The following is a 26,177-nucleotide window of genomic DNA, read 5'->3' on the forward strand; positions in this document are numbered from 1 at the left end:
ATAGTAATGTCCAGGGGTCTTTGAGTAAATGTTGTTCTAACATTGAGTTGATGATGCAGTGTACCCTGTCCCAAAAGAGGGCAACAAGATATGATCCATTGTTCGTGGGAGAGAGTGTTTTTGGGCTGTCTGCACTTGTGAGTTAAATGCCAGTAGTGGAAATTTGCTGCCTGACAAGAGGGTACAGGGGTTCTGTTCCTGTGAGTTAAACTTTGTTGGAGACTTCCTTGGTGCAGTGCCTGTGGAGGTGTTGGTGGTGTGTGCCTGTTTCATAGAGAGAAGGGGGGGGTATAATGGGGTGTGTTCTTATCTGGATGATGTGTTGCTCTTCTCTGTATTCATGTTGAGACAGGTGGTGACTGTATTCCCTGGATATTCTTTTGCTGGATTTAATAATTTGGGCTTTCTTTAGTTGTTGGTGGAGTGTTTAAGTCTCGGTGGTAGGTGCTTGTAAGGTTCTGTAGAGATAGGGAGAGAGGCTTCTAGACGTCTGTTGGTTTGTGCAATTGTCTTGGTTCTCGTTGGTGGGAGAGTCTTGTGGATGTTTTTGAAATTAGATGTATCAGTTATCCTTGTAGTCTGTATCTTCTATGTTAGTGGCAATGAGGTCTTTTCAATGGCTTATAGCTCTCTTGCATGTTGTATGTTGCTCATCCTGTTTATCGCTGGTGGTTAGTATATTTCCAGTGTCTAGCCCACAGTGTGTGTATCCCTTTTGCTGAATGTCTCTAGCTGTGAGTTTGTGGCCACAGTCTTGCCGGCAGTTTGGGCTAGATCTGAGGACCTTTATTTAAAGTTTGTAAGGTGGGTAATGCCATCTGTAGTAACTTTTATATGATGTATTTTTAATTCAAGTAGATATAGAGCCTGTGGCAATACCGTTTCTAACCTCCTCCCAGCATGACTTGTAACATTTGGGGCATAAGTTGTTCTTCCAAGCTCTCTCATGATGACTTTGGTAGTCAAGCAGATCCTCGATTAGTAAATTATATAGAAATGAAATAATGCATTTTTGTAAAGGAGACTTTGACCAGATACTAAAATGATATTACTGTATGATGTATTGTGCAGCTGTCTTTCTGAGATCTGTGGCACAGTACTCCTAACTAAGGTTTTTCAGTTGATGTGGGATAGAAGATTTTTAAAGGATATGAGTATCAAAATTCTTCAAATTTTGTGTATCAAATGCTTTCAGGAGGAGACAATTATCCTTTTATCTGGATCATATTTTGCATAAACTATTTTCATCTATAATATAAATGTCTAGTGGCGTGTGTTAGTCTGTCTGTGTGTGTGTGGAAAAATTAAACCAAGCTGCAGCGCCACCTGCTGGGCGGAGTTATACACTGACCTACTAAATTCTTAGTGTGTGTGTGGAAAAAAAAATTCAGAAAGGGCTGAAATTTGGTATACTAAGATGTTTTTAATTTGTTAATTGTTAAAAGTGTTTATAAAGATTTAAAAAAGAAATATATACATTTTTTGAAGGAGAAGTGACAGTTGGGAGTGGTTGGTGGTTGCCGGGGGTGACAGTGGGGAGTGGTTGGTGGTTGAGGCCTGGGCTATGGCCCAAATGCATGACAAGAACCTTTTTAACACCTTAAGTAGCTTGATTTGACTAGAATGCATGAGTATCATGCACGGGTTAACTTGTCTAAAATAAGTCTCTACATTGGATAGTGGAATGTACTATGTGTACAGTTTCTCTTTCGGCCTTAATGTCGGCTCACTTCTTTCTCTGCGGTAAACAATAGGTGGCTGTATAATCACTAATTATGTCTTTCATAGCCTAAGTCATGCTAATAGATGGCTCCAAATCAATAAAAAAATGAGAACAATGGCAATATCGTTGATTCATTGATATAAGAAAACTGCTCTATGTTTATAATGTAAACTAAGTGCCAGACCACTTTTTTAGATTGTGATTTTAAAGTGAAGATGTATATGCCTTGCTTCTAGTTTGTTGAAACATTATGTTTCTGTACATTTAACTATAATCGTATTGCTTAAATTATCAGCTGTGTGCCAACATAGTATAAAACGGTATCCTTGTCCCTGATGACTGATGTAGGTCTGGTTCTGAGAAAATATATCCATCTTACAATATGTTTATTTTCAGTAATATCCGTGAAGGTGGCTGTAACTGTAGGTCAGGAGATCTGTCCAATCCAGATTATCCCAAGACTAGCTAGGTGGTAGGAAGGGGAAGATGTGGGTGTGATCTGGCTTCCTTTGTGTTTAGTTGTTTCTTACATCCTATGTGAGTTTGTCAGCTCAGAACATTTCTATAGCAATTGGTTTTAAACAGTGTAACATATTTCAATATAAAAATGGTAAATCTACAGTATTTTGGCTGGGGCTGCGAGAACAACCTGAGTTGTCCTGGGTAAAAAGGCTGCATGGAGCAGCCGCTGGGGCTGCGGCTAGTGTAGGGAGAAGGTTAGTAAAATGTCTGTAGTGGATAGTAGTGTTAAAAAATAAATAAATAAAATAAATAAATAATAACTTTATTTTATAAATACTGGTAAAACAATCATATATACATACAGTTAGCTGCCTTACATTACATCCATAAAGACGTTATTCCCAGTATTATCCTTTACCATACTGTGGTCTTATTTCCCTTCTTTTTTTTTTTTTTTTAGCCGAGAGAATGATAGACAACCCTTGGATAAACTACTCCAGTACGGTTTTTATGATAAATTTGTTTTTGTGACGGATACTGAGCATTGTGTGTCATCTGTTTAAATGCTCTGTCATATTTTGCTTTTCAGTCATTGCAATTTATGGTGCACTTACCCACTGGAGCGGACAGAAACAACATGTTATCATTTAGATTGTTGTACAGAGCAGTAGGTTTGCACCATGATTGCAGAAAGGGGCTTTGTGCCTGGCACATTGTTGCAGATTGCTTTTCAATTGTATTACATGTATGTTCTTCTATAATTTCTAATGAAATGTTGTAAGTGCAGATGCCAGGAATTCCTATAAACAATATGGTGCTTAGGATACATTGTACTGTAATCCTCAGGAGTTCTGTTGAGTCTCACTTCCAGGTCATAGTAGCCATTGATTAGTGCTTTGCACTTTATGCAGCACACTATTTAATTAACAGATACTGCCGCTTTTGGTGGGGCTGAAGGTGAGCATCATCAGCATTTTTTTGACTACATGCATCCAATGGTTCACACTTATTGGGCCTCGGTAGTTATCCAAATGGGACATAAAATGAGTCATTTGCACCTGTGTAATTATGAAGCAGGGGGTATCTACATATTTTGTCTTAAGGCTGTTGCTGTATATTTGAGCGATTATTTGTTTTTTTTCATCTCATCCCACACTAGCTATATGTGGGTTTTCCATTTTAAGTGTAAAAGCAATTAAACACTTTCATATTTAATTTATTTGTCATTCTTTAAACCATACCTACTTTTACTAATTTGCATGCAATTTGAAGATAATAAAGAACTTCATTTTTTTTAATTTCTTTTTAATTTAACAACATTTTAAACAGTATTTTGCTATGCGTATGAAATACTTTATTCCTTTTATATAATCCCCCTCAATATTCTTGTCTAGGGCATGGTCAATAACTCATAATGATTCTAGTGCCAATATTTATAATGTAAAAATAATAGTATGTTCTGGTGTATCTCCATTTTTGTTTTCATAATATATTGCATGTATTTATGTAATATTGTAAATGCCTTGCCTAACTAGCAGCGTCACTGAGAGATGTCTGTATGTCTGTTTGTTGCTTACGCATTTTCTGTTTTATTTGCAGGGCATTGTTCTTGCTGAGCAAAGGAATGGTAAGTGTTTCATGTGTTTCTTCATAAATATTTGTCTGTATTCTTAATCATGTGCATTGCCACCCCCTTAATTTTGATATTCAATATATTGCTGTCCCTTTTGGTCTCTATGCCTGTGATTGAAGATGGCTTTTGCAACTAAAGCATTTTGTTTTGCCATATTGGCCCATGACCTTGCATGCAGCTTTACTACGTAACAAGAAAACTAATACATGAATATCTGATGGATGATGTCTCTTCTCAGAAATTCTTTTCATTTACCATTTCTGTCTTAGCTTTTGTTGATGGAGCGGAAGCTGCAAGAAGTGCATCCACTGCTGACTTTGTGCGGACAGATTGTGGAGAATTGGCAGGGTAATCCCATCCAGAAGGAGTCCCTACGGGTTTTCTTCCTGGTCCTGCAGGTGACTCATTACTTGGATGCAGGACAGGTATGATTTAGTCTACCAACCACATTTCACGCTTTCCTTTTGCAATGTTGATGTCGGGGGCATTGCTGTTTTGATTAAAGATCCAGGGATCTGCCATTCAATAAGTCACAACCACATTTGTAGTCACTTATAGCAAGCACACAGTATAAAATATAGCATTACTAAAGTAGGTCATTTTTATTTAGAATAACTTTGATGGTGGGGAGTCAACAACAGTTTAAATAAATTTTAAAATAAGTTGTAAAAGTATGAAACATATTTTCAATAAAAAATAAAGATGACCGGAGCCCCTGGCGCTAATAGCTGAGAACACCCCTGATTAATATCTTACACTTCAAACGTATGCTAGGTACATGCAGGTTTTTCATCCAATTATCATGCCAATCGCAATAAATATCTGTTAGGTCCAATATCACATTAGTATGTACGCTCCCAAGATCGTGTTTTATTGTGCCAAAACACATTGTATCATTTTATTTGGTTTTATAAAATTCCTAAAAATCACGATCAATGATGTCGGGCAAATGTAGAAGTGTATGCACACACGACCAGCAGAGTAGGCAGATCGCCATAAAGTGCGTATAGTCGCAGTCTTTTCAGCCGATGATTGAGAGATAAAGAACACAGATCTGAAGAATATCGCATCTACAGTCATTTTCTATAGTGTGTACCCAGCTTTAAAGTAATGTGACCACTAGGGTTCACAGTTCTACTCCACAACCTTGTATCCAGTTCTGTTGGTTCATGCTGTACTGTAAAGTTGCCATGGGTAGAACTATGTAACTGTGGAAGATGTTTGTTCATTGGGTTATGTAGAAAATGGCTACTAAACATAATGTAAAGGAAGTGTTACCAAAGTAATCTTGTGTAAGCATAGTTTAAAGTTTCTTACTACGTTCTAAAATGGGGATATCTAATCTAAATCTATTTTGTGTAAGGGATGTCTGGATTTCTAATGTACAGCACAGTTTCTGTAGTATGACAAAACATGTCAGAATAACAAGTGATTTCTGTTTTGTTTTAGTTTTTAGCTTGCAAGGACTCTGTTTAGTTGGTAGCACAGTTGTGCAAAATATGTCACCCATATTACCCATTGACATCTGTAGTGTGTTTTGTGTGGTTGTTTTGCAGGTGAAGAGTGTGAAACCATGCCTCAAACAGCTGCAACAGTGCATACAAACTATTTCTACCCTCCATGATGATGAGATTTTACCCAGCAATCCAGCTGACCTGTTCCACTGGCTGCCTAAAGAGCACATGTGTGTTCTGGTTTACTTGGTAGGTCTCCCCTTGGCCGGTGTGTAAATGCTTGTCAAAGTAGGGGGGAGGGACCAATATATATCCTTAATTACGCTGCTAATCTTTGCTTCATCTTTTACTAGCTTACTTCTGGTTTTTTTCCCCTTATAGTAGTTTATTTTTGCTGTCCTTGGGTATGTTGCAATAATGTGGATACAAATGTTTACCACTGCGCAGAACCCTTTTGTATCCTTTCCAACAGCAATGAGAATAAACAACGTTGTCTATGTGATGAAGCAGTTTGTTGTGAAGCACATAATGAAACAAGTCATTTTAGTTATTAAAATTAGTAGGAGAGACATGAACAAATCGCCTTAAGGTTATAATTACTTTTATTTATTGTATAGTCCTTTATATAAGGTGGAAATCATAGAGCATGTTAATTACCTGAGAAGAGGTTATACAATCGATTATCATCAAAATATTTATAGAACCATAAGCCATGTCTGAGACATTTATACCTCAACATTTTCTGAACAAAACATTAGGCTAAAGAGGGTGTAGTCCAGTGACTCTTCTGAGATTATGAACATAGCTAGTGACTTGTGCTTTTAATGTAAGGATATAATGGTTTTATACTCCTCTGTTTCCTCAACATCCTAAAACCTCAACATCCATAATTATGTGTATGAGTTTGGCAACCTATAGCCAAATGGTTTTAGTCTGATCACAATGCCAGAAAATGTGTAGGAAATTACCTCTCCCAAGAAGATATTTGGATGAGGTTGTTGAAAATATATTACATGGGAGATTGCAGGTGTTCTATACCACCTTGATACTGATATTGTAAATCTTTCTGATTTCTTTGGGAAGTTTATTCCTTTGAATTTGATCTTTGCATATTTTGTCTTCTATATGTTTTCCTTCATGTTTATGTATGTTTTTTGTTTTGTCTGATAGGTGACAGTCATGCACTCCATGCAGGCAGGCTATCTAGAGAAGGCTCAAAAATACACAGATAAGGCCCTTATGCAGCTGGAAAAGCTCAAGAGTAAGTAGTAGGTGCTTTCTTAATTTGTGCTGTTCTGGTTTCTGTTGATTCTCCTACTGCCAAATCTTGCCATTATCCAGAATGTGACCATTACAAATAAAGAACATTAATCACAGCTGAATCTTACGCAACTTACCACAGCAGTTCTGTATTCTCGCTCCCCCCCAATTAGGAACACAAACACATTCTATAGCTTGCTTCAATGATTAAACTGTAGTAGCATGGGTCGAAAAACAAAAAAAGCAAAGTGGAACTTATTGTCAATGTCTCTGGCAACAGCCGTTTGTATGGATGCACTGTGGGACATCTCTAAGCTTTCATATAACCTCTCTCGTGTAGGCACTGTAAACTTCCACTAAGTTATCGGCACCTCAGTAAAGAATAGTCCACACCAAGTGCGTTCTGAGGATCTAGTCAAGTGAGAAATCATCCATAGTGACACTCACTATTGAACATTTATGACGCTGGTATACAGGAATAAAGCAGCCTATTCAATTCTAAATGTCTTTTTTTTTCTAGTGGAGTTTAGAAAGCCAAATGCAGCATCTGATTGGTTGCTAGTTAACACCACCTTTTTTTACTTTTCACAGGACCTTTGACTTGATCTGTCCAATAAATTTGATGGCAAATATTTTGTGCTTTGATTTTACCAGTCAAATGTTTTTTTCCTTCTACATACCTGTAGGATGAGACCAGAATATATGAATATTAAATCAAGAATTGATCCCCCCCCTCATTCATATAGCACATTAACGATAAGAGTATTATAAGCCACTTTACATTGTATCTTATCACTGACCCCATTAACTATTATAAAATGTTTCACCAGCCTTACATTTACTAAATCTGTTTAGATGTTTCTCTGCATTGCTTGTGGTTTATTTTGAAACATGCTTGTATGTAAATACAGTTTTTATCAACATTTATAATTTTAATTCCGAGTGATACATCCGGTCTGTAATTTCTTTCTTGTGTTTTCAAGTAATTAAAACTTACACACTGTTATGGGTGGGTTTCTTATTGTACTTTGTATTGTGAACAGTTGGAGATATCCATTCATATTATTTACATATCACTGAGCAAAAATAAAGTTTGTTGCTTTGCTCTTTAACAAGTCTATAATTTGTAGATTGGCTGGATGTTTTAAGTTGTTTTCAAATTATTTAAATGTGTTATGATGGACTTGATTGTAACCAACACATTTTAGTAACATTGCATAAAACAGACAGGTATTGTGCGCACAGGATTTACAGCAGGCTGAAGATAGGAGCAGCTGTAGATCTATAGGGTGTCCAGCACTTGTTAAAAGTAATAGTAGAAAAAAACAATAATGATCCAGCGCTCAAATAATGATTATTGGTGTATGACAATATGTATAGATAACTAAAATATTAAATGGCTCTACCAAGGTTCTACAATGACAAGATGTTAATTCACTAATAACATTGCATAGTTTATGTATGGAGAGAAGGATTATTTTTTTTTTTTTTATTCTATATCAAGCATCAGTTTGGTGTGCTTCATGCTGTTGTGTTCTGTACAGTCACCTACCGAGTCTATGATCGCAGCTACCATATAAAACAGCTGCAATGCAGCACAGGCAGCCCAATCTCATGACGTTTCCCACCTTTTTAATTGCAGTGCTGGACAGCAGCCCAATCTTATCCTCCTTCCAAGTTATCCTGCTGGAGCACATAATCATGTGCCGTCTGGTCACAGGCCACAAAGCCACAGCTTTACAAGAGGTATGTGAAGAAATAAAGGCGCTCACTATTATTTATTAGGTATTTAAGCTGTTACCCTGATTGCTTTCTTTTTGCTTAGATCTCTCAAGTCTGTCAGCTATGTCAGCAGTCACCCCGGCTCTTTTCTAATCATGCAGCCCAGCTCCACACATTGCTGGTAAGTATTGACCGGTTACTGATTTAGGTACTCACATTGACCTTATTGACCTTATTCAGGGACAACGAATGTAAACTTAATTAATTTTGTGTATTTATAACATTTGCAGTCCACAGAATGAAACCATGAGTTCCAAGCCCTAAATCGCTTCCAACTTGGTTTCAGAAAGTCTCATCATATTTCTGCAATAGTGTTTCTATAGTAGAATGTCTATCTCTTACCATAATTCTGAAACCTGTGTAAAATATGTTTACTTTTCCCACTAGGGTTTATACTGCATCTCCGTGAACTGTATGGATAATGCAGAGGCGCAATTCACAACAGCTCTGAGGGTGAGTTTACAATTTCCAGAAAATGTGAGCAAAGGGAAGGAAGCAATACTCCAGGATAATGTGTGTGTTTATTTCACATCCTGTTGTGCACTGGGATAATGGTGAATAACTAGCGGTCGACTCCTCAATTCTGGGAACATTGTATTGTGGTTCTCCCTGGCAGTGTCACTCAATAATAATTTGGCCTTGTGTTTTTAATATAGCAAACTGAATTTTGGAGTTGTTCATTCATGGCAGCAATTTGTACTTTTTACAGCTCACCACGCACCAGGAGTTATGGACTTTTATAGTGACAAATCTGGCAAGTGTTTATATTCGAGAGGGAAACAGACATCAAGAGGTGAGCAGAACCATACTTTTGTAAAAATGATAGCCAGTGCATAATCCATTTTCTCAGTCAATCCTGGGACATGTTTTATATTGGGACATTTTAAAGTGTATGGGTGTATATGTATGATTTGGAGAACATATTGTTTGTTTTATTTAATACTTGCTGACCGACCCCTCCACTCTGCAACCCACTGTAGCCTCCATGTATCTTAAGTGCCCAAGGAGTTGGGCTTACTGTAGCTGCTCTGCATCTACTTTTTTTTTTTGTTTTTTTTTATTTGATTTGATTTCCATTTAAAAAAGAGTAATGAAGCGTGAGGGTGTCTGTGCTGGGTCAGTAGAGGAAAGGTTTCCATTACTGGGTCTCGGCTTCTACAGGAGACGCATGTAACGTGCCATACAGAAACTACCCTGGCAGATACACAAAGCGAGTATACTCTGAAGTAGTGGCAGCGGATTCCTAAATGGCCGCTGCCACTCAGAACCATTGTCAATCTGAACCATGCTGCCATTAGGCAGATAGCGCCGGACACTACAAATGCAGGTGACCATTTTTAAAACGGATTATACCAATCCCCTGCAGATGCAGAGAGGGGAAACTGGAAATTGCGTTACTGGCCCCAGAGTAGACATTGGAAGCAAGAGGCTGATGTGGGCTTAGTATAAATGCACCGCAAACAGCCGTTATTGCAAGATACCACTGCAGATAACAGAGAAAATCACAGTACAGTGGAGCAACCCAGTTAGGGGTTCCCCCCCCATCTGCTACAATGTGTGGTATATTCCCGAAGCGGGAACTGCAGACAAAAAGGCAGTTACATGGCTACAGGCACCTCTGTCGCTGGCAGGCCTTGGCCACTAGGAGGGCTAAGTACTTTCATGTATTTTTTTTACATTCAGGTAGATATATATATATATCTATGTGTGTATGTATAGTTCACTATTCTAATATTCAGCACATATTTCATGTACATGTGTATAGGTATATGAGATGCTCTACTAAGTGACAATATGTATATCACATTTTATATACATTTGGCTGTGTACAGTATCCTGTCTAGAGTTACTGGGACAAAGGGAGTATGCTCTGAAACAGGTGCCACATATTATATCTCTTCTAATTGAAGATATTTGGGCTGAAAGCCCAGAGAAAGCTGGTATCCTCTACATTAATATCATTCTGCACTTGTTATGACAGTGTTGCCTTCCTAAGGTATTTAAAACATGAGGAACTGGTTTTGGTGCAGCAGTTACCTGGTTACAGGGGCAGTGGCTGCATATTGGAAGAAACCTCCAGCTACAAAGACATCATGAATCTGGTTGTGGCAGGTCACCAAGCCTAGGACCTTTTATATAATTAGAATCAAAACCTGATTGTAAAATTGCAAAAGGCTCATAAAGCTATGACACTTATCCTCTGTCATGTTGAAGTATTGTACTGCTGGAATCCGGTGCCTACAGCAGACATGCCTAGGGCCCCACTTAACTACATCCTGGCCCTGAATCATTGCAGGGTCATTAGGGTGATGGAGACTGGGGCAGACCAGCGAGCAGCGCAGTTACCAGGAACTGCTTCCTCTGGCTTGCCGTTGTCAGTGGTTTGAGGATACAGGTATGAGGAGACAGTTGTAGTTGAGTTGTAGAAATCCCCCCAAACCTTCTCCCTATGTAGGTTGGTTCTGAAATTGGACCAAAAACTGGCATACATTATATGTCGGCCCAAATAAACTCAGGCTTTGAGTGTGAATTTTTTGCCGGCCCTTCTGGAGCGGTGGGTCTGACAAAGGTCAGTAGTTCAGAGGCACGCCCCTTTCGGCCAAAGGCCCTTCCTGGAGGGGCTGTTCCTTTCTCATAGAAAGCACCCAGAGTCCTTGCTTCCGGAGGGTGTCAAGCAATGGGTCGGATCCTGCTTAGTTCAGTGCCACACTATTACACGGAATCCCAGAAATATATTGGATGAGCAAGTCTTCATCCTTTCGGGGTCCCATGGCACAGGGGATAGGAGTTCTACTATATCCTCCGACTTCCCTAGACTGTTAGTCTGTTCACTCCTATCCTCACTCTACGAGCCTTCATTCTGTATCTCTTATTGACCTTTGTGTTAAGATCTACTGTGGTCTCTGTTCATTTCAGTTGATATCTGATACGTCCCTTATCTGGGAGCATTCTAGGAACGGGACTTGTAGAGCAGTGAGATTGAAGAAGAGCTTACTCTGACCACCTTAGGCACTGATCTGGTATGGCAGGACTCCCAAGACTGGTACTCCACTTTTCAAGTGAGGTCTGTATCGGCAAATGAGAGAGGCCCATTGGCCTCTTCTCAGGTTACAGTTTAAGTTTGGCCCTTCTGTTGAGCTGGACGACCGCCTCCAGGCAGGTTCAACCTGCATGCTATAACAGCACCCTACTAGTACAACAGGCTATGTGACTGTAACCGTTCTATCTCAGCTTCCCCATTCCAGTTGCTTCTCTGTCCGGGTAATGATCTTCTGGGACTCATTCTGGATACCAAGACCACACACTTTGGCTGGAGGCCTTGGTGTGTTCTGGCAGGACAGGCTGAGTTTCGACTGCCATTGCCCTCTAATGCTTCCAGACATGAGGCTTCTTAGGAATTTGGTCTCCTACTTGTTGATGCTCCCTTACGGGAGGTTACAATCCTACTCATTCCGGGGGGTTCTTGTAAGCAGAGGATTGGCTTCCACTCTAAACTTTCTAGTCCAGATGCTACGATTTTCAGGACCATCCCACGTCAGACAAGACCTCAGCCCTGTGCACATGGAGCATGGTGGCATCAATGACTGCTTATGGGGCTACCTGGTATACATCTCGGGGTGTCTCAGCAGGGTCACCAGGGCCCAATTCTATTGGGGACCAGGGATCCTACTGTTGAGATCGCCGTCATGACCAGTCAGTGGAAGTCCTGAATGGGAGACCTGTTCCTCCCACTGTGAAGGTTCCCTGAATCTCCGGTGGATCTATGAAGGAGGGCTTTCTTCGAAATCAACTGACTTCTCATTGGGCCCATTAGGTCTGGCTGCAGTATTCTTTAGAAACCGGTCAGCAAGTATTAAACAAATTAACTTAAGTGCCAACTTCAAGTTCCCCACATACAACACCATGGTAGCAATGTCCCCCAGATAGAATCAGAGAAATTAATTTAACATGGGTATAAAATCCTCTTATGCATTGTAGGTATTACTTGGCCTTTTACTGCACAGAATTCATTTTAATCTTCCTAACCATTCACTCTGGTGGCCAAAGTGGCAAAGTTCCTAGAAAGTTTTCCAGTATGAAATTGCAGTGCTCTTGTGCTGCCATTGTGGCACAGTCCAGGTCACCTCTGCTGACCAACACTGTATGCAGAATGATGTTTAGAAGCATCACATCTGCTGGAAACATAAATGCTGCAGATGGATATATTTTAAATGTATATATTTTTTAACATATACAAGGGGATCATGCTCCATCTATTTCAAAGCTCTGATTTGAGTGTTGCTTGTACAATGTAATAACACCACATTGCATTGGATCTACTAATAATAAACATAGGAAAGCATGAAAAATAAAATACAATTCAGTGGTAGTTGCTATGTAGTTCATTGCATTAGCAAAGCATTGTATAGATGGTGGAAAAACGACATAGCCTTCTGAGGTGAAAACATTTGGCAGTAAAATGGTTAAAAGGAGTTGTAGACACATCTGAATTACCAAATCATGTGTTTAAACCTTGCTCATGTTTCAATCTAGATTGCATTATTTTCACTTATTAGATGGTAATGAGTTTATCTTTTACTATCTATGATATTGTGCATGCTGTAAATGATAGACTTGCAAGATACAACAATTTCACAACCTTGGTTGGGGGTTTATGTCATTAACACTCAAGGGTTTCAGTATTCTTTAAAGCAACTTTTCTTGTTTCTTTTAATACAGCTTTATAGCTTACTGGAAAGAATTAACCCAGACCATAATTTCCCAGTCAGGTAAGACTTCTTTCAATTTATTTTACGCATAAAATTATAGTTCTAAAACATTGATGTTGTCCTGCACAGGATGCCATGTGCTATGTGTTTATATAGCTTTTTCATGAGACATTGACCGACTGCTTTTTGGGTTAACTTGGGACAGGTTCTGATTGTTTAAATCTAGTTTTTGTTTTTTGTTTTGTCTTTAAAGAAACAAAAGTCTAGGCTGTGTATATACAGCACACCTACTTAAGAGCCTTCAGTCTGCATCATTTTTTATCAGCGTATCTGTGGTTTTCACAGTGCAGCAGAATGTATTTTTGCTATATGAATAACATGCATTCATAATACAGTAATTTGCTATGTACCGGGTTGTTCCATATCTGACCTTTTTGTTTTGGTCATTATCCCAATGAAGCACATGTCCACTGAGGAGAAAGCTGTCATCAATGTATAGTGTGTTATAATCAGCACGTAGCACTGTTGCTGCTGTTTATGGAGAGGCCTCAGATTAAATGGTCTTTACAGAATGTTTAAATCTATAAAGCTTCAGTACTAAATATGATCAAAACCAAGCAACTATTTTATTATGAATGAAATTTTAATTATATACGATTCTTCCCTAACCCTAAGGTTAATCTTGTCTACTATATTGACTATACCTTTAGGTAAACGTGTTGCCTAATTAAGTGTTTTCTCTTTTAGCTCCCATTGTCTTCGTGCTGCTGCCTTCTATATACGTGGTCTCTTCTCTTTCTTTCAAGGCAGATATAACGAAGCAAAGTAAGTGGTTTAAGTAAAGAGTGGAATATTCTGTAATAAGCATACAGTAACATAAGTTGACCAGTTATGTTTGTAAGCTTTACTTTGGTTACATTATATATTCAAATTACTGTATTTGAGCTAACATATGTAACTACATAAAGTATAAGGTCCATTGCTGTGTCTGAAGACTGCACTCCACAGTGATCAGGAATTGTCATACATAACCATTGGCTGTGATACATTCTTCAAACTAATGTATGCGCTGAGTTCGATGTCAGATGATTTTTGAGTACTACTAAATTGTTTTGGTACTACTAAAAGTTTTATTTTAAGGTGTCAACAACCGAGCACTGAGTGACATAATCCTCATTGAAATTGGACATAGACATGAGTGGCCAAAATGGACGCTATATGTCATTTTGACTCTCAAGACCAGTGGCAGGATCGCTTCTGCCTTCACAATGGCTGTTGGTTTGGTTTGAAAATGGCACACAGGGCCAAAAGCAGTCATCTTCTCACAGCATTTTCAACATACCTGATAATCCAATCCATTTTGATCAGGTTATTAAAAGCGTTTTTTGGGGCCACTCACTTCAAGTATGCAGTATCCTTCCATCTCTGGCCAGCTACACTCCCTCTGTACACAGCATTTGTTGTGTATAGGAACACTATTTTTGAAGCGCTTACTATGTGTTTGGGCTGGAGAGATTAAGAATATTCCTGTCCTAATGAAGGATAAATATATAAGTAACAATATACTATGTTAGCTTCCATTGTCAGATGTATAATTTGGCAATAATTACATAATTGTTAAATATTCACACAAGTGAATTTCTCATTCATCCTATTTGCGGGACACTGCTCTACCTTGGATATAGAGGGTGCTGTGTTGGGAGTAAGGCTCAAATTCCATTAAAACTTATTTGAGCCGGTGGAGTAGGGCACCTTGCTTTACCTTTATATTCAATTTGTATTTGACTTAATTATCTGCAGTTTGGCCATAGAGTAAGGGCTTGTTAAGTGCTTCCTTGCTGCTCCCACCTCTCATCAAAATGGCTTCAGGGGTGGGGGATTTAGTACTGTTAACAGGGATGATCACTCAGCCGTCTCACTCCTGGAGCCACAGCACCTGTCTTCTCAGTTCTAGTCTATGCCAATGACAGGCTGTGACAGGGGTTGCAGAGGTCCACCCGGCTGGATCCTGTGTCAAGGAACAGGGCAGGACCTCTGGTGACCAGGCAAAACTTTCAGGTGGGGGGGCTATCTAAAGGTAAGCCGTGCCCTGGGAACTAACATGGCTAGGGGACCTGTCTTATGAACAGGGCCATCTGGGGAGAAGCTGCCTCCGCCACCTTCCCCTAGGTAGCTTTGCTTTGATAGAAATAACAGGTTCAATTACTGCATGTTATCTACTTATATCTGAACTTGAGAATTGTTTTACGCTGAGAGGCATAACAGCTTAGTGGTTAGCACTTCTGCCTCACAGCACTGAGGTTATGAGTTCAATGCCAGACCATGGCCTTATCTGTGTGGAGTTTGTATGTTCTCCCTGTGTTTGCGTGGGTTTCCTCCCACACTCCAAAAATATACTGGTAGGAAGAATTTGGTCTGTAAGCTTCAATAGGGCAGGGACTGATGTGAGTGAAAAAATATTCTCTCGACAGCGCTGCAGAATTGGTTGAGCTATATAAGTAAATGGTGATGAGTATTTGATATATGGAACATAACGTAGACTGTGTGAACTGAGTGTGTGCTCTCCTTTCTGGAATATATGGTTGTCACTGTACTCTCTGTAGCTATTGAGTAGTTCCTCACTGTACTTTATCCTTTTATTGATACTGCGTAGGATTATATTTAGCAATTGTGTTCTGTCACTATACTCCTGTTACAGTTACCGAGTATCGACTATTTTGCCCCTGTGTCCTGGCAATTTTGCGCTCTCCTTTTTGGCTGAGTATTGACATTATTTAGACTTTGTGTTTGGTTACTGTTGTTATTGATATGGAGTACTGTTCTTATTTAGCCATTGTTTGGTCAGTGTACTTATTGCTAATTCTACAATGGTTACTGACTACATTTAGATATACTGTGGGGTCAGACTCTGCAATAGCGCCTTAGACTTGTTTTCCACTATGATCCTCCTCCTCAGGTAGTTGTTCCTCAATGGGTACCAGTAGTCTAGAAAGATCCAAAATCTTGAAAAGCCAGTACAATGTTTGCCTTGAGTGTCTACCTCACACAAAAAACGCATTTATTGGGATTCCAGATAATCTTAAATATTTCAGTCTTTCTTATTTAATAGAAGACACAATTCCCTTAGTCTTAGCGCACATCCTAAATGTAGGAACTGGCAGAGGCAGTCTGGAATTCCCTGCAATCACTATCCACTTTATCTATAATCAGCAGGGTCTGGCACATGTATAAAATAGATTACATGGTCTTGGTGGTACTACTACTCTGTTTAACAGAGCCTGGGAACCATGGTGCACTTGGCTTGCTTGAGCAAAAACATGCCTTTCTCAGAGAGTTAGTTTCAAAATACCACCATGACAGAATGTCAGGGAGGATTCTATTTTCTTTGTGACAGTCACTGAATATCCAGCCTATGTTACCAATACACTGACAACCCCCAGCCTCTTCATATTCAGAACCATAAATGTTGATGTGTATGATTGTAAACATATGATGTGTATGATTGTTACCTTGCATAACTGCTCTGTATTTGCTCACGTGTCAAACGACTTCTAGAACGCATGACATTTATGTATGCTCATGTCACTGTATTTTAATCTGCTATTTTAAAAATATACATCCCAGACAATTTAATCAATGACCTGCTTTATAACAACAATATATTCATATAGTTGCTGGAAAATGCCGGTATAGCTGGGAGGCATGGAGGATGAGCTATGTAAAGTTATGATAGTGCATGTTTTTTAATGAGTAGAATGTGTCAAATGATTTGCCCTCCCAAAATTGCCCATTTTAGTTACCATAATTTGATTTAACAATTGTATAACCTGGTAGTGTTCCTTTGTGCCTGGGTAAGGAAGAATTTGTAGTTTTTCATGACTTACATAAAATTGTGGAAAAGTTTACTAGATAAATACTCTTCTGCTTAAAATCATTCTTAAGAATGTCATAAACAGGCAGACAGCTTCCAGTGCCAGTTCTGGTCTATAAATATTAGTGTACGTAAAATCTGAAGCACTTGCCCCAAATTTAGCAATTTTTCAAATGGTTTGATCACCTTGTTTGACATTAAAAGGATGTCACGGCCACTTGTCGTCCTGCACATATCTAATTTGAGGATGATTTTTCCCTAGAAAATAGACCCTTTAAGTTGTAGCTTCTTTTCGTTACTAGCGGTGGCATCAGAAAGCTCCTTTAGGCAGCACATTTGGTTGGATATATATATATATATATATATATATATATATATACATACATACATACATACATACATACATACATACATACATACATACATACATGCGCAGACACATATACGGGTCTTGAACTGTACAAAAACAATAACTGTCTGGCTGTAAGTTAAATGGAACCAACAGAGGCCTAGAAAATATGTACTATAGTGAAGCAAAACCATAGTCTATAAAGGAGATGTGTACCAAAACACATTTTGTTTCATACTGAGCTCCCTTCTCCCAGGTATCAGATTGGTCAGTGCACTCCACACATGAGAAGCCTACAGCATGTGTGCTAGTAGCACTGTATTTCATCCGCAGTTCTGATCCTTTGGGGGATGTGTTTTGAGAGTACATCTCCTTTTATCGAATTAGAAGACGTTTGTCAAGATAACACCTTCATGTACCAGTGGTACGTGGGTACAGCCACGTAACATGAATGAACACCTTAGGCCAGTGTAGGATGACATGACATACTTAAACAACATAGCGCTGGCTGACGTCTTGTACTTAGAAATAATATGAAAGTAGGCTTCTTATTTAAAGGGTTTGAAAAGGAAGGACGAGTACTGGAATATTAAAAAGGCACCCAGTGCAAAATGTTGCAGGTACCTAATGTATGTTCATTGAAATACTCCTGTATATGTGTGGAGAGCTTTTTGGCATTACAATTCATTCACAGTTGTTTCAGTATATGGAAATTTTTCCTTGGGGTTCCTGTCTTAAAGAAGATCTGAATGTGAAACATTAAGGAAAAGTCCATGGGTGCCTTGACATTTGTGATGAAGAATCATGCTTGCTAGAAAATTGTATTTTAACTCCATGAGCCTGATATTTCAGTCCTTCTCAAATTAGGTACTGATTTTTAACCCCTTTTTCTCTTCTCCATACAGGCGATTTCTACGTGAAACTTTAAAGATGTCCAACGCTGAGGACTTGAACCGACTAACTGCATGTTCATTAGTGCTTCTTGGCCACATCTTCTATGTATTGGGAAATCACAGGGTAGGCATACAGTCTATTGTTAATTAATTTTCTCCCATTAAATTGCGTATGTTAGTGAAGGCTCTGAATATTTTTCCACGGAACTCTCAACATGCATATACTCATATCATCCACTGCATATATCCACTGTCCATTTTAGTGAACACCTAGATCATCCTGTGTTGTAGTGCATTACCTAGATGTTACACAACAGTTCTGCAACATCTAATAACAGCTATATGACTTAATGTGACATTGCCTACTCTGTGCAGCAGTGCTTGCCTATGATGCTTTTAGTCAATGGAAACTCATTATGCTATTGAATATTGCCTTGGAAATCTCTACTCATGTCTGTTAGGCTCTCCTATCCTAAATATTTCCATTGACTTCCATCCAAAAAAAAGCTGCACAGAAATCATTGGTGGGATTATTGAAGTGCTAGGACACGGATTCATACCACATTTACCTGGAGAGAGTCAATTTAATTTTTGTAGGTTTCATTTGAGGATGATGTTTGGGTTTATTTTTTATGACTTACATGCAAGATCGTCTCATCGGGGCCTCATTTTATTGTGATGCAGTCCTGTACTGTAACAAATGTCTAACATTTGTTATGTGTCATCAGGAGAGCAACAATATGGTTGTCCCAGCCATGCAGCTGGCCAGCAAGATCCCAGATATGTCTGTGCAGCTGTGGTCCTCTGCTCTGCTTAGAGGTAAGGTCAACCCTACATTTAACTTGATAATAGCACAGTAACATTTCTAAGAAAGCTTTTGTTAGTCACAGACCATTTGTACGCTAGCAGGCTTTTCTGCAATGGTCCACAAGATGGCTCTGCTCTCAGTTGTCTATTTAAACTTTTAATATGTATAGGTACAGATCTTCTGTGGTACGCATCCATGTTAATTAGATGTTTAGAACACTTTGCAACAGTATCTGTATTGTAAGACACTGCAGAAAACAGTCTCCTGCACAACCATAGTGCACAGATGGTTTTGTCTTGACACGCAAAGAAAATAACATGAGACAAATGATGAGCAAGCACTAAATAAAGTAGCCAAGTACTAAAAAAATCAAATATTTTGCATAAGTGTAATTGTTTCTCCTGTATATCTGATATTCTCATGTTTTTTGGGGCATGTAGGACACATTTACATGTTGTGTCCAGGAGACATTAACCATAACCATTGGTCTGGCAATGCATATGAAACATGATCCATCATCTTGCACAACTTGGCTTAAAGGCTAACTCCATTGAACAGTTGTTTATTTAATTGAAATCTTTATGTGGGCTGCTACATCTCGCTGGAATAACACCTGCTGCTAGAAAGAGGTATTCTGTCTCAAATTGCTTGTTGAAACTCCAAGATAAACTGTCGCTGCCTTGTCACGTTGTGGATAGCTGACCTTCATTAGTAGTATCTGTAATCATGAAAACAAACTGGACTGTATTGATGGCTTACAGATGTTGCCAACGAAGTTACCTTATTCACACCAAATTTCAATAATAGTGTTTTTCGGAGTTTTTAACAGGGGAATTCGGGCAGAATTCCTGTTTCAAATATCAGCTAAGGTGTAGTACCCAGAATAATTTCAGTTGGGTACAATCTTTCTTTCGGTGGAGTTTTCATATATACTCCTGATGTTTTATTTTAGCATTATACATTTTGCCTGCCGAGACAGATTTGAAAGTGCATGTGAATAAAGCAATGTCTACTTCATATACAGGGGTACATCAATGACTCGTCAACATTACGTCTATTATAACACTTTTTATCATAGTTAAGAAATGTTTTTAGAAAAACAATTGTAAGCACAGTTGACTATTTTTTTGACGCTGCAGTATTTCTTGCAACATTTTGTTCAAGGCCTTTTGTTTTGTGGTATACAGATCTAAATAAAGCATGTGGAAATACAATTGATGCCCATGAGGCAGCACAGATGCACCAAAACTTCTCACAGCAGCTGCTACAAGATCACATAGAGGCCTGCAGTCTTCCTGAACACAATCTCACAACGGTTAGTGTTGGTTATAAAGTGCTAACGTTTTATGCAGTATTGTCCCATTACTGAAGATTTGCATATTACATACAGGTATAAAGCAAAACTAAGGTGCATATATATACTTACAATTTGTATTCGTCTAAAGACCATTAGTAACAAGAGTGTAGGTTGTGCGAGTTGCAGGTTGAGTGAAAGTGTGTTGGTGTGTGGAAATAGGTGGAATGTTCAACACCAAGCTCAACTACTATTGTATTGTCCAGTTATCTGTCCCAGGATAAATGTCATAAAACAATCTTGCCAATTGTGGCTGTCCAGTCACGTGCTGACAAGACCTCACAGCCTCCAATTGTTTTATCTTGCCGCTGATTTCTTTTTAGTTAGTAGTGATGTGGTATAGAATCAAAATATAATGTGATTTGCAAACGATCAGTGGTTTTCTGGCAAAATATTTTCTGTGGGTTTTATTAGTCCATATATAGCATAAATAAAGCATTGTTGGATTTCCATTGGCAAAAGTCTGCTCTGTGCTCTTCATATAACTTTGAAAGTATTAACTTGACATAACCGGCCGTATCCCTTATGTTTCTTTATTATTTCCTTTGACCGTTCTGTGATCATATAAAGGTTAAGTGTATTTATACTAGTCATTGAACACTGAATAGACTTTTCACATGTTTATAACCTATAATAGGGAGCATGTTTTTTTTCTTTACGGGGTTTTAGAACAGCTATATGGATTGATGGAAGAATTAGTGACTAATTAAGGGGGTCATGAGATTTAGAAGAAAAAAAACAGACCTTGTTTGTGAGGTCCTGAGACAGGTTTGAAAAACATTGGTGTAAGTTATTCAGTATTCATCAGATACCTCTGTTTTGCTAAAGACTATTTTTTGGACTGTAAGGTTCATGAAACTTGGGTGATCAGTGATTTGCCAGTACCTTTTATTTGGAGCTTGAACACCTCACTTACCATTTGTGTTCCTTTTGCAGTGGACGGATGGATCACCACCACCTGTACAGTTTCAGGCTCAGAATGGGCCCACCACCAGCCTGGCTAGCCTCTTGTGAAGACTAAACTCTTCTTAAAAACATAATGGACTGATCCAGCACTCACTGAACAGGATCCTCCTCTACATCCAGAATTGTGGAGGGTCTGCAACTGCAAGAGAATGCACAGCGCAGTTAACCTCAATCCTAAGATGAAGGGACCACGTTCCAGACATGCCAACAATACACAAGACAGAAAGGAATTTCTAAGGTCTTGCGTTCAGAGACTCCATATTTTGGAGACTGACCTACATGCTGCATAATTCTGACACTCCCGTCTGCAAGTGATATCGGCTCCCTCCCCAAGTGCATGGTGCGTGGCTAAGGTCATACCTTCCCTACAGCACGATAAGGGGGTTAAATTGCGTTTGGAACTATTTTTTTGTGCTATATTTAATATCTGCCTTCAACTTTGTTTCCCTCTACTGAATAGATTTAACAGAGAAGGGCATTTTTTTAGATTTTATATCCATAAATATATATATATATAAAATACTTAAGTTTATCAATGTTTTAAACTTTTCTGTGCACAAAAAATACGGTTTTGTTGGGGTAGGGAGGGTGTTATTTGTTCCCTCTTTCATTCTCCCTTTTGGATAAATTATATTTTCAGGGGAATGGTTTTGATATTTGATAATAGTTTTGTAGTAAGCATCACACAGCCCTTTGCTAGAGCAAAGAGGCTGCCAAAGGATTAGCCATTAAATCACGAGCAACTTACGACTAAAGCATATTAAGCGACTTAAACTGATTGAGGCCTGTTTTTTTTTTTTTGTTGTTGTTTTAAATTATCAGGAAATATTTTAAAGCCTTTTTTTCTTATTTATCATGCTAAAACCTATATGTATTGCTACATGTAGAATGTTTAAATCCACTTTTGATGTCCCCATTTTCTCTATCCTGTTAAGAAAACAGATATTGTAAATGAATCTGCTTATTGTGGTTTCCATACTTGCAGCTTCCAGAGTAGCAACCGTCACTTAAATCACTACATGCGTACATCTATGTTGTATATCACTCAGGCAGTATTCTTGTGTGTCACAAGGTTAGAACACAGAGGATGAAATGGAAAGAATGCTCTCTTCTTTTCATCTCCCCTCAGCTGTATCTTGTATGACTGAGTAGCTGAAATGTAATATTCCCAATGGTCCATACATTTTTATTTAAAAAGTTATGGTTCCTTGTTTAATAGTTATTAAAGTTCAAACTATTTTTCAGAGATGTGAACAGTGCCTCTATTTTGTTGAACTGTGTTCTTTGTGAAGCAACTGCACAGGCAGCAATAGCCTACTAGAGCCCTTTGTACCAAAAAGACACATAGGGGGTAGATTTCACACCTAAAAAGGAAAAGAGGAGGTGTTACTTGTACAAACCAATCGGAATCTAGCTATCCTCTAGAATATAGTAGATAAATGATAGCTAGAATCTGGTTGCTATGGGCAACACCTCCAAATTTCCTTGTTAAAAGGTTTGATATATCTACCCAGTAGTCCAGTTTTGGCTAACCTGTGACACTAGAGGTGTTGTGGAACTACAAGTCCCAGCATGCTTTGCCAATATATAGCAGCTTATTGCTGGAAGGGTATGCTGGGACTTGTAGTTTTACAACACCTGGAGTGTCACAGGTTAGCCAACACTGCAGTAGGCCTTCCCCAGTATGTGCCATATTTGAAACTTTGTTAATCCTGAAGTGCTAGTCAAGACCTGAGAAACAGTGTTTGAAGAATAATACTATCCGCCACGCACAGAAGATATAGGGCTGATGTGGCGTTTAGGCAGCTATTTGGCTGTGGCTATTTGTATATCCACCACTGAAATCATAAGGAAAAAACAGAATACTAAAAGTAATATACCGAATAAATCCCACAATAGCTTAATACAAATAAAATCTCTTCCTACAGTTACCACAAAATGAATTCTGTTGAATAAGGAAAAAGTCACATAATGTGCTAATAAATGGCACCGCTCTAAGTCAGTGTTTCCCAAATCCAGTCCTCAGGGAGCATTAACAGTGCATTTTATCCAGATCACACATGACATAATTAGTATTGCCTGTGGATCTTTTATAATCGGCAATGAATATACCTGTGCTCCAGCAAGGAGACTTGGAAAACATGCACTGTTAGTGTTCCCTGAGGACTAGATATGGTAAACACAGCGCTGCAAAAATTTATTTTATTGTATTTAGAGCAGTCTTCAAACACCATCTAGTGGTCAATATTGGTACTCCTAGAACAACGATGTTTGATGTTGCTTGAGAGCACCTCTGCCAAGGAAAGGATAAAAATGTAAACGTTATTACAGAAAAGTAATGTGAAATTCGTGTTGCCTGAGAGCAACATTGCCAAATAATGGGTTAAGTTGTGAGATAGAGATGGGCAGCCTCTGAAACATATTTGCATGGTAGTGGTCACCTATCTGTTACCGTTACGGATTATAAACATTCAGTGCTCGCATATGCCACCCCTGTCCTGTTTCATATGTGTAGGATTACAGCATTTTACTTTGAACAACTGTTGACGGCAATAGTATTGCTCCTCAGTGCTCTCTAATACAGATTATATCTTTTACATTGTATCCCAATTTGGAATCTGCTCTTCTTGCTCCAATTAGTCGCTACTCTGAAATAATCGGATCAAAGTTCGTTTCTCCCTGTTATTGCTAACTGTGGCTTTATTCCATCACATTGAACATGAATAATTTATTTTTAAATTATTTTGGATTTTTCAGGCACATGTGTCCTTTTTGGTGTTTTTGTTTTTAGAGCCATTATATTAGCATATTAGGCAAAAATTATTTCTATTTTTGTTACTCGTAACCACTTGTGGCAATTATTTGGAGTGATATTTTATATAGACATAAAAATGTAATTCATTTTAAATATAAAGTCATCTTGACTAATTTTTAAAACGCAAACTGACGGCCGGCTAAAGTAGCTATATAATGTTTATAAATATTTGTTGTAGAAAAGATGCCCACTCACCTCCCCTTTTCTCCATCATTCCTATTGTTTGCTAGAAACTTCCTTTTATAGTGTTTAAGTCAGGGTTCCCCAAATCCAGTCCTCAGTGCAGGTTTTCTGGATCACATGTGACATAATTAGGACCACCTGTGGATCTGTTACAATGTGTCAGTCAGTAATGAATACACCTGTGCTCCAGCAAGGGGATATGGAAAACCTGCACTGTTGGGGGAGCCCTGCGGACTGGGTTTGGGAAACCCTGGTTTAAGTGTTCATGGATAGTAGTGTGTTCCGCGTTTTGGATAAAAGTTTTCCTAATTTCTACTGGATTATTTCACAAGAAAAAAAATTGTCCCTATCTTTCCAGTTCCAAGTGAGTTTGTTTGTTTGCTTGGTTTACTTTCTAACCTGTTGGAATAAAACCTGACTACGGTATTTTATTAAGCTGGCTTGTCTTGTGTTTACCTTTAATTTAATATGTGGAAGGCAGCTGGTTTCCGTATATAGATTTAAATGGCATTGTAGTGTTTATAAACATATCCTTTTATAATAAAATGGTAAGATGGAACACTCTTGTGCTTGAATATCAGGAGGAGAATAAAAGGATTTATTTTTTAGATTTTTAAACTGTTTTCACATGTTGAATTCGGTTTTGAAAATTTTTCTGCCAACGAATCGGCTTTGCCTTGCCCTGCATTGGACAAGTAGTTTTGCACATTACGCCTGTTGCTCATGCGAGCTTATAATTGGGGATTTTGTAGAAATATAAAAAAATATTAGAGTAATTTCTAAGAAGAAAATTTTTTTTTTAAAGAGATCCAAAACCTACCGAGTATCCCCGACAATAAAATCAAAAGGATATTGCTGGCCATGCACAAGTAAATTTGTTTGAGCCAATACAGTTATATCAATGTGAGCTTTAGCCACATTTAGTTCCCTTAAAGTATAATTTAATGGGTACCATTCAGGAAGGGATACTGAATCTGCAGGAGTCGTCATGCATAGGAGAAATTGGGGGGAGGGGTCTGGACTGTGCTTGACCCTCTGACAGCACTAGCATTGTACAGAGCAGAATGCGGCTCTAAAAAGTGGTTGCTGATATCTGCGGAGGTTCTGAAGACCATTCACACAGACATTTGGGGTCAGGTAGGTAGAATGCAGGATATTGCATAGATGGAACCATTGTGGAAGATACTAACTATGCTCCATTCTCACTACATGGCTTGGCTGACCGCATACCATTGAGACAGTGAGGCAACACTGAACTGAAATGTTAGAATGTTACATCATGGCGGTAAAATACATTGTTCAGTGTTAAGCTGACTTTCCACTACAGCTCTGTGTAAAAAGTAAACTATTACCTGCCCACTCCACTACAGACTACTGAAGATCCTCTCACATTTTTAGAACAATGTACTGATTTGGATCTCATGCATGTCAAGCTGAGAATTTAGTCCCCTAAGACATTGCTGCCCGTGTATGAATGAACAAATCCACGCGGTGCATTTCTGCAAAGCCATTACTTAAACTCTGCCTGCTTAACTAGAGAAGCACCTCCCTCCTAACACAGCAGCCTGCAAGAGAGCATTATAGACAAGTATTAGCACACCACTTATTTCATGTATAATATTAATGATTCTATATTCATTTTAAATAGTGAGTTCACTTACTCTTTAAGATGTGCAGCCGCATATGATGAATTTGAAATCCAGCACATATTACATCCGGGTATGGATATTGCCAGGGTATGCCTACAGAAGCAATGCATTAAGGAGGAAAACAAAAATAATAATCTCTGCACAACCTCTGCTAGGACTTTAATGCTACAAGTTAGATTTCTGATTTAATATATGAATTTCATGATGAGAATTCTTTTATTTACCATTAGAATGCTACAGCTGTAAGATTTATGGCAAGAACTGTC

At 38.5% G+C, this 26,177-nt stretch overlaps 1 protein-coding gene and 1 non-coding gene across 3 annotated transcripts in view; both read left to right on the forward strand.

Moving 5' to 3' along the window:
- The window catches only part of MAU2 (MAU2 sister chromatid cohesion factor), a 33,857-nt gene extending 9,164 nt beyond the window's left edge, over positions 1-24,693 (forward strand). Inside the window, exons 6-20 of one of the 2 annotated variants that reach the window (XM_075207707.1) lie at positions 2,646-2,684; positions 3,785-3,812; positions 4,088-4,243; positions 5,375-5,521; positions 6,443-6,533; positions 8,175-8,278; positions 8,358-8,435; positions 8,702-8,767; positions 9,024-9,107; positions 13,034-13,083; positions 13,771-13,848; positions 18,149-18,260; positions 18,865-18,955; positions 20,132-20,259; positions 21,235-24,693. In XM_075207707.1, the coding sequence (XP_075063808.1) occupies positions 2,646-2,684; positions 3,785-3,812; positions 4,088-4,243; positions 5,375-5,521; positions 6,443-6,533; positions 8,175-8,278; positions 8,358-8,435; positions 8,702-8,767; positions 9,024-9,107; positions 13,034-13,083; positions 13,771-13,848; positions 18,149-18,260; positions 18,865-18,955; positions 20,132-20,259; positions 21,235-21,312 (1,330 nt within the window). In that variant the 3' untranslated portion in view covers positions 21,313-24,693. The remainder of the gene's footprint in view (positions 1-2,645; positions 2,685-3,784; positions 3,813-4,087; positions 4,244-5,374; positions 5,522-6,442; positions 6,534-8,174; positions 8,279-8,357; positions 8,436-8,701; positions 8,768-9,023; positions 9,108-13,033; positions 13,084-13,770; positions 13,849-18,148; positions 18,261-18,864; positions 18,956-20,131; positions 20,260-21,234) is intronic. The other variant, XM_075207714.1, reaches the window with a different exon arrangement.
- LOC142137187 (U2 spliceosomal RNA) lies at positions 11,179-11,368 on the forward strand. Its single transcript, XR_012687841.1, has one exon. It is a non-coding gene; the product is annotated as a U2 spliceosomal RNA (small nuclear RNA).
- Positions 24,694-26,177: the final 1,484 nt, after the last annotated feature.

This window comes from Mixophyes fleayi, chromosome 1 (genome assembly GCF_038048845.1).
Source record: "Mixophyes fleayi isolate aMixFle1 chromosome 1, aMixFle1.hap1, whole genome shotgun sequence".
In the NCBI taxonomy this organism is placed as follows: Eukaryota; Metazoa; Chordata; class Amphibia; order Anura; family Limnodynastidae; genus Mixophyes; species Mixophyes fleayi.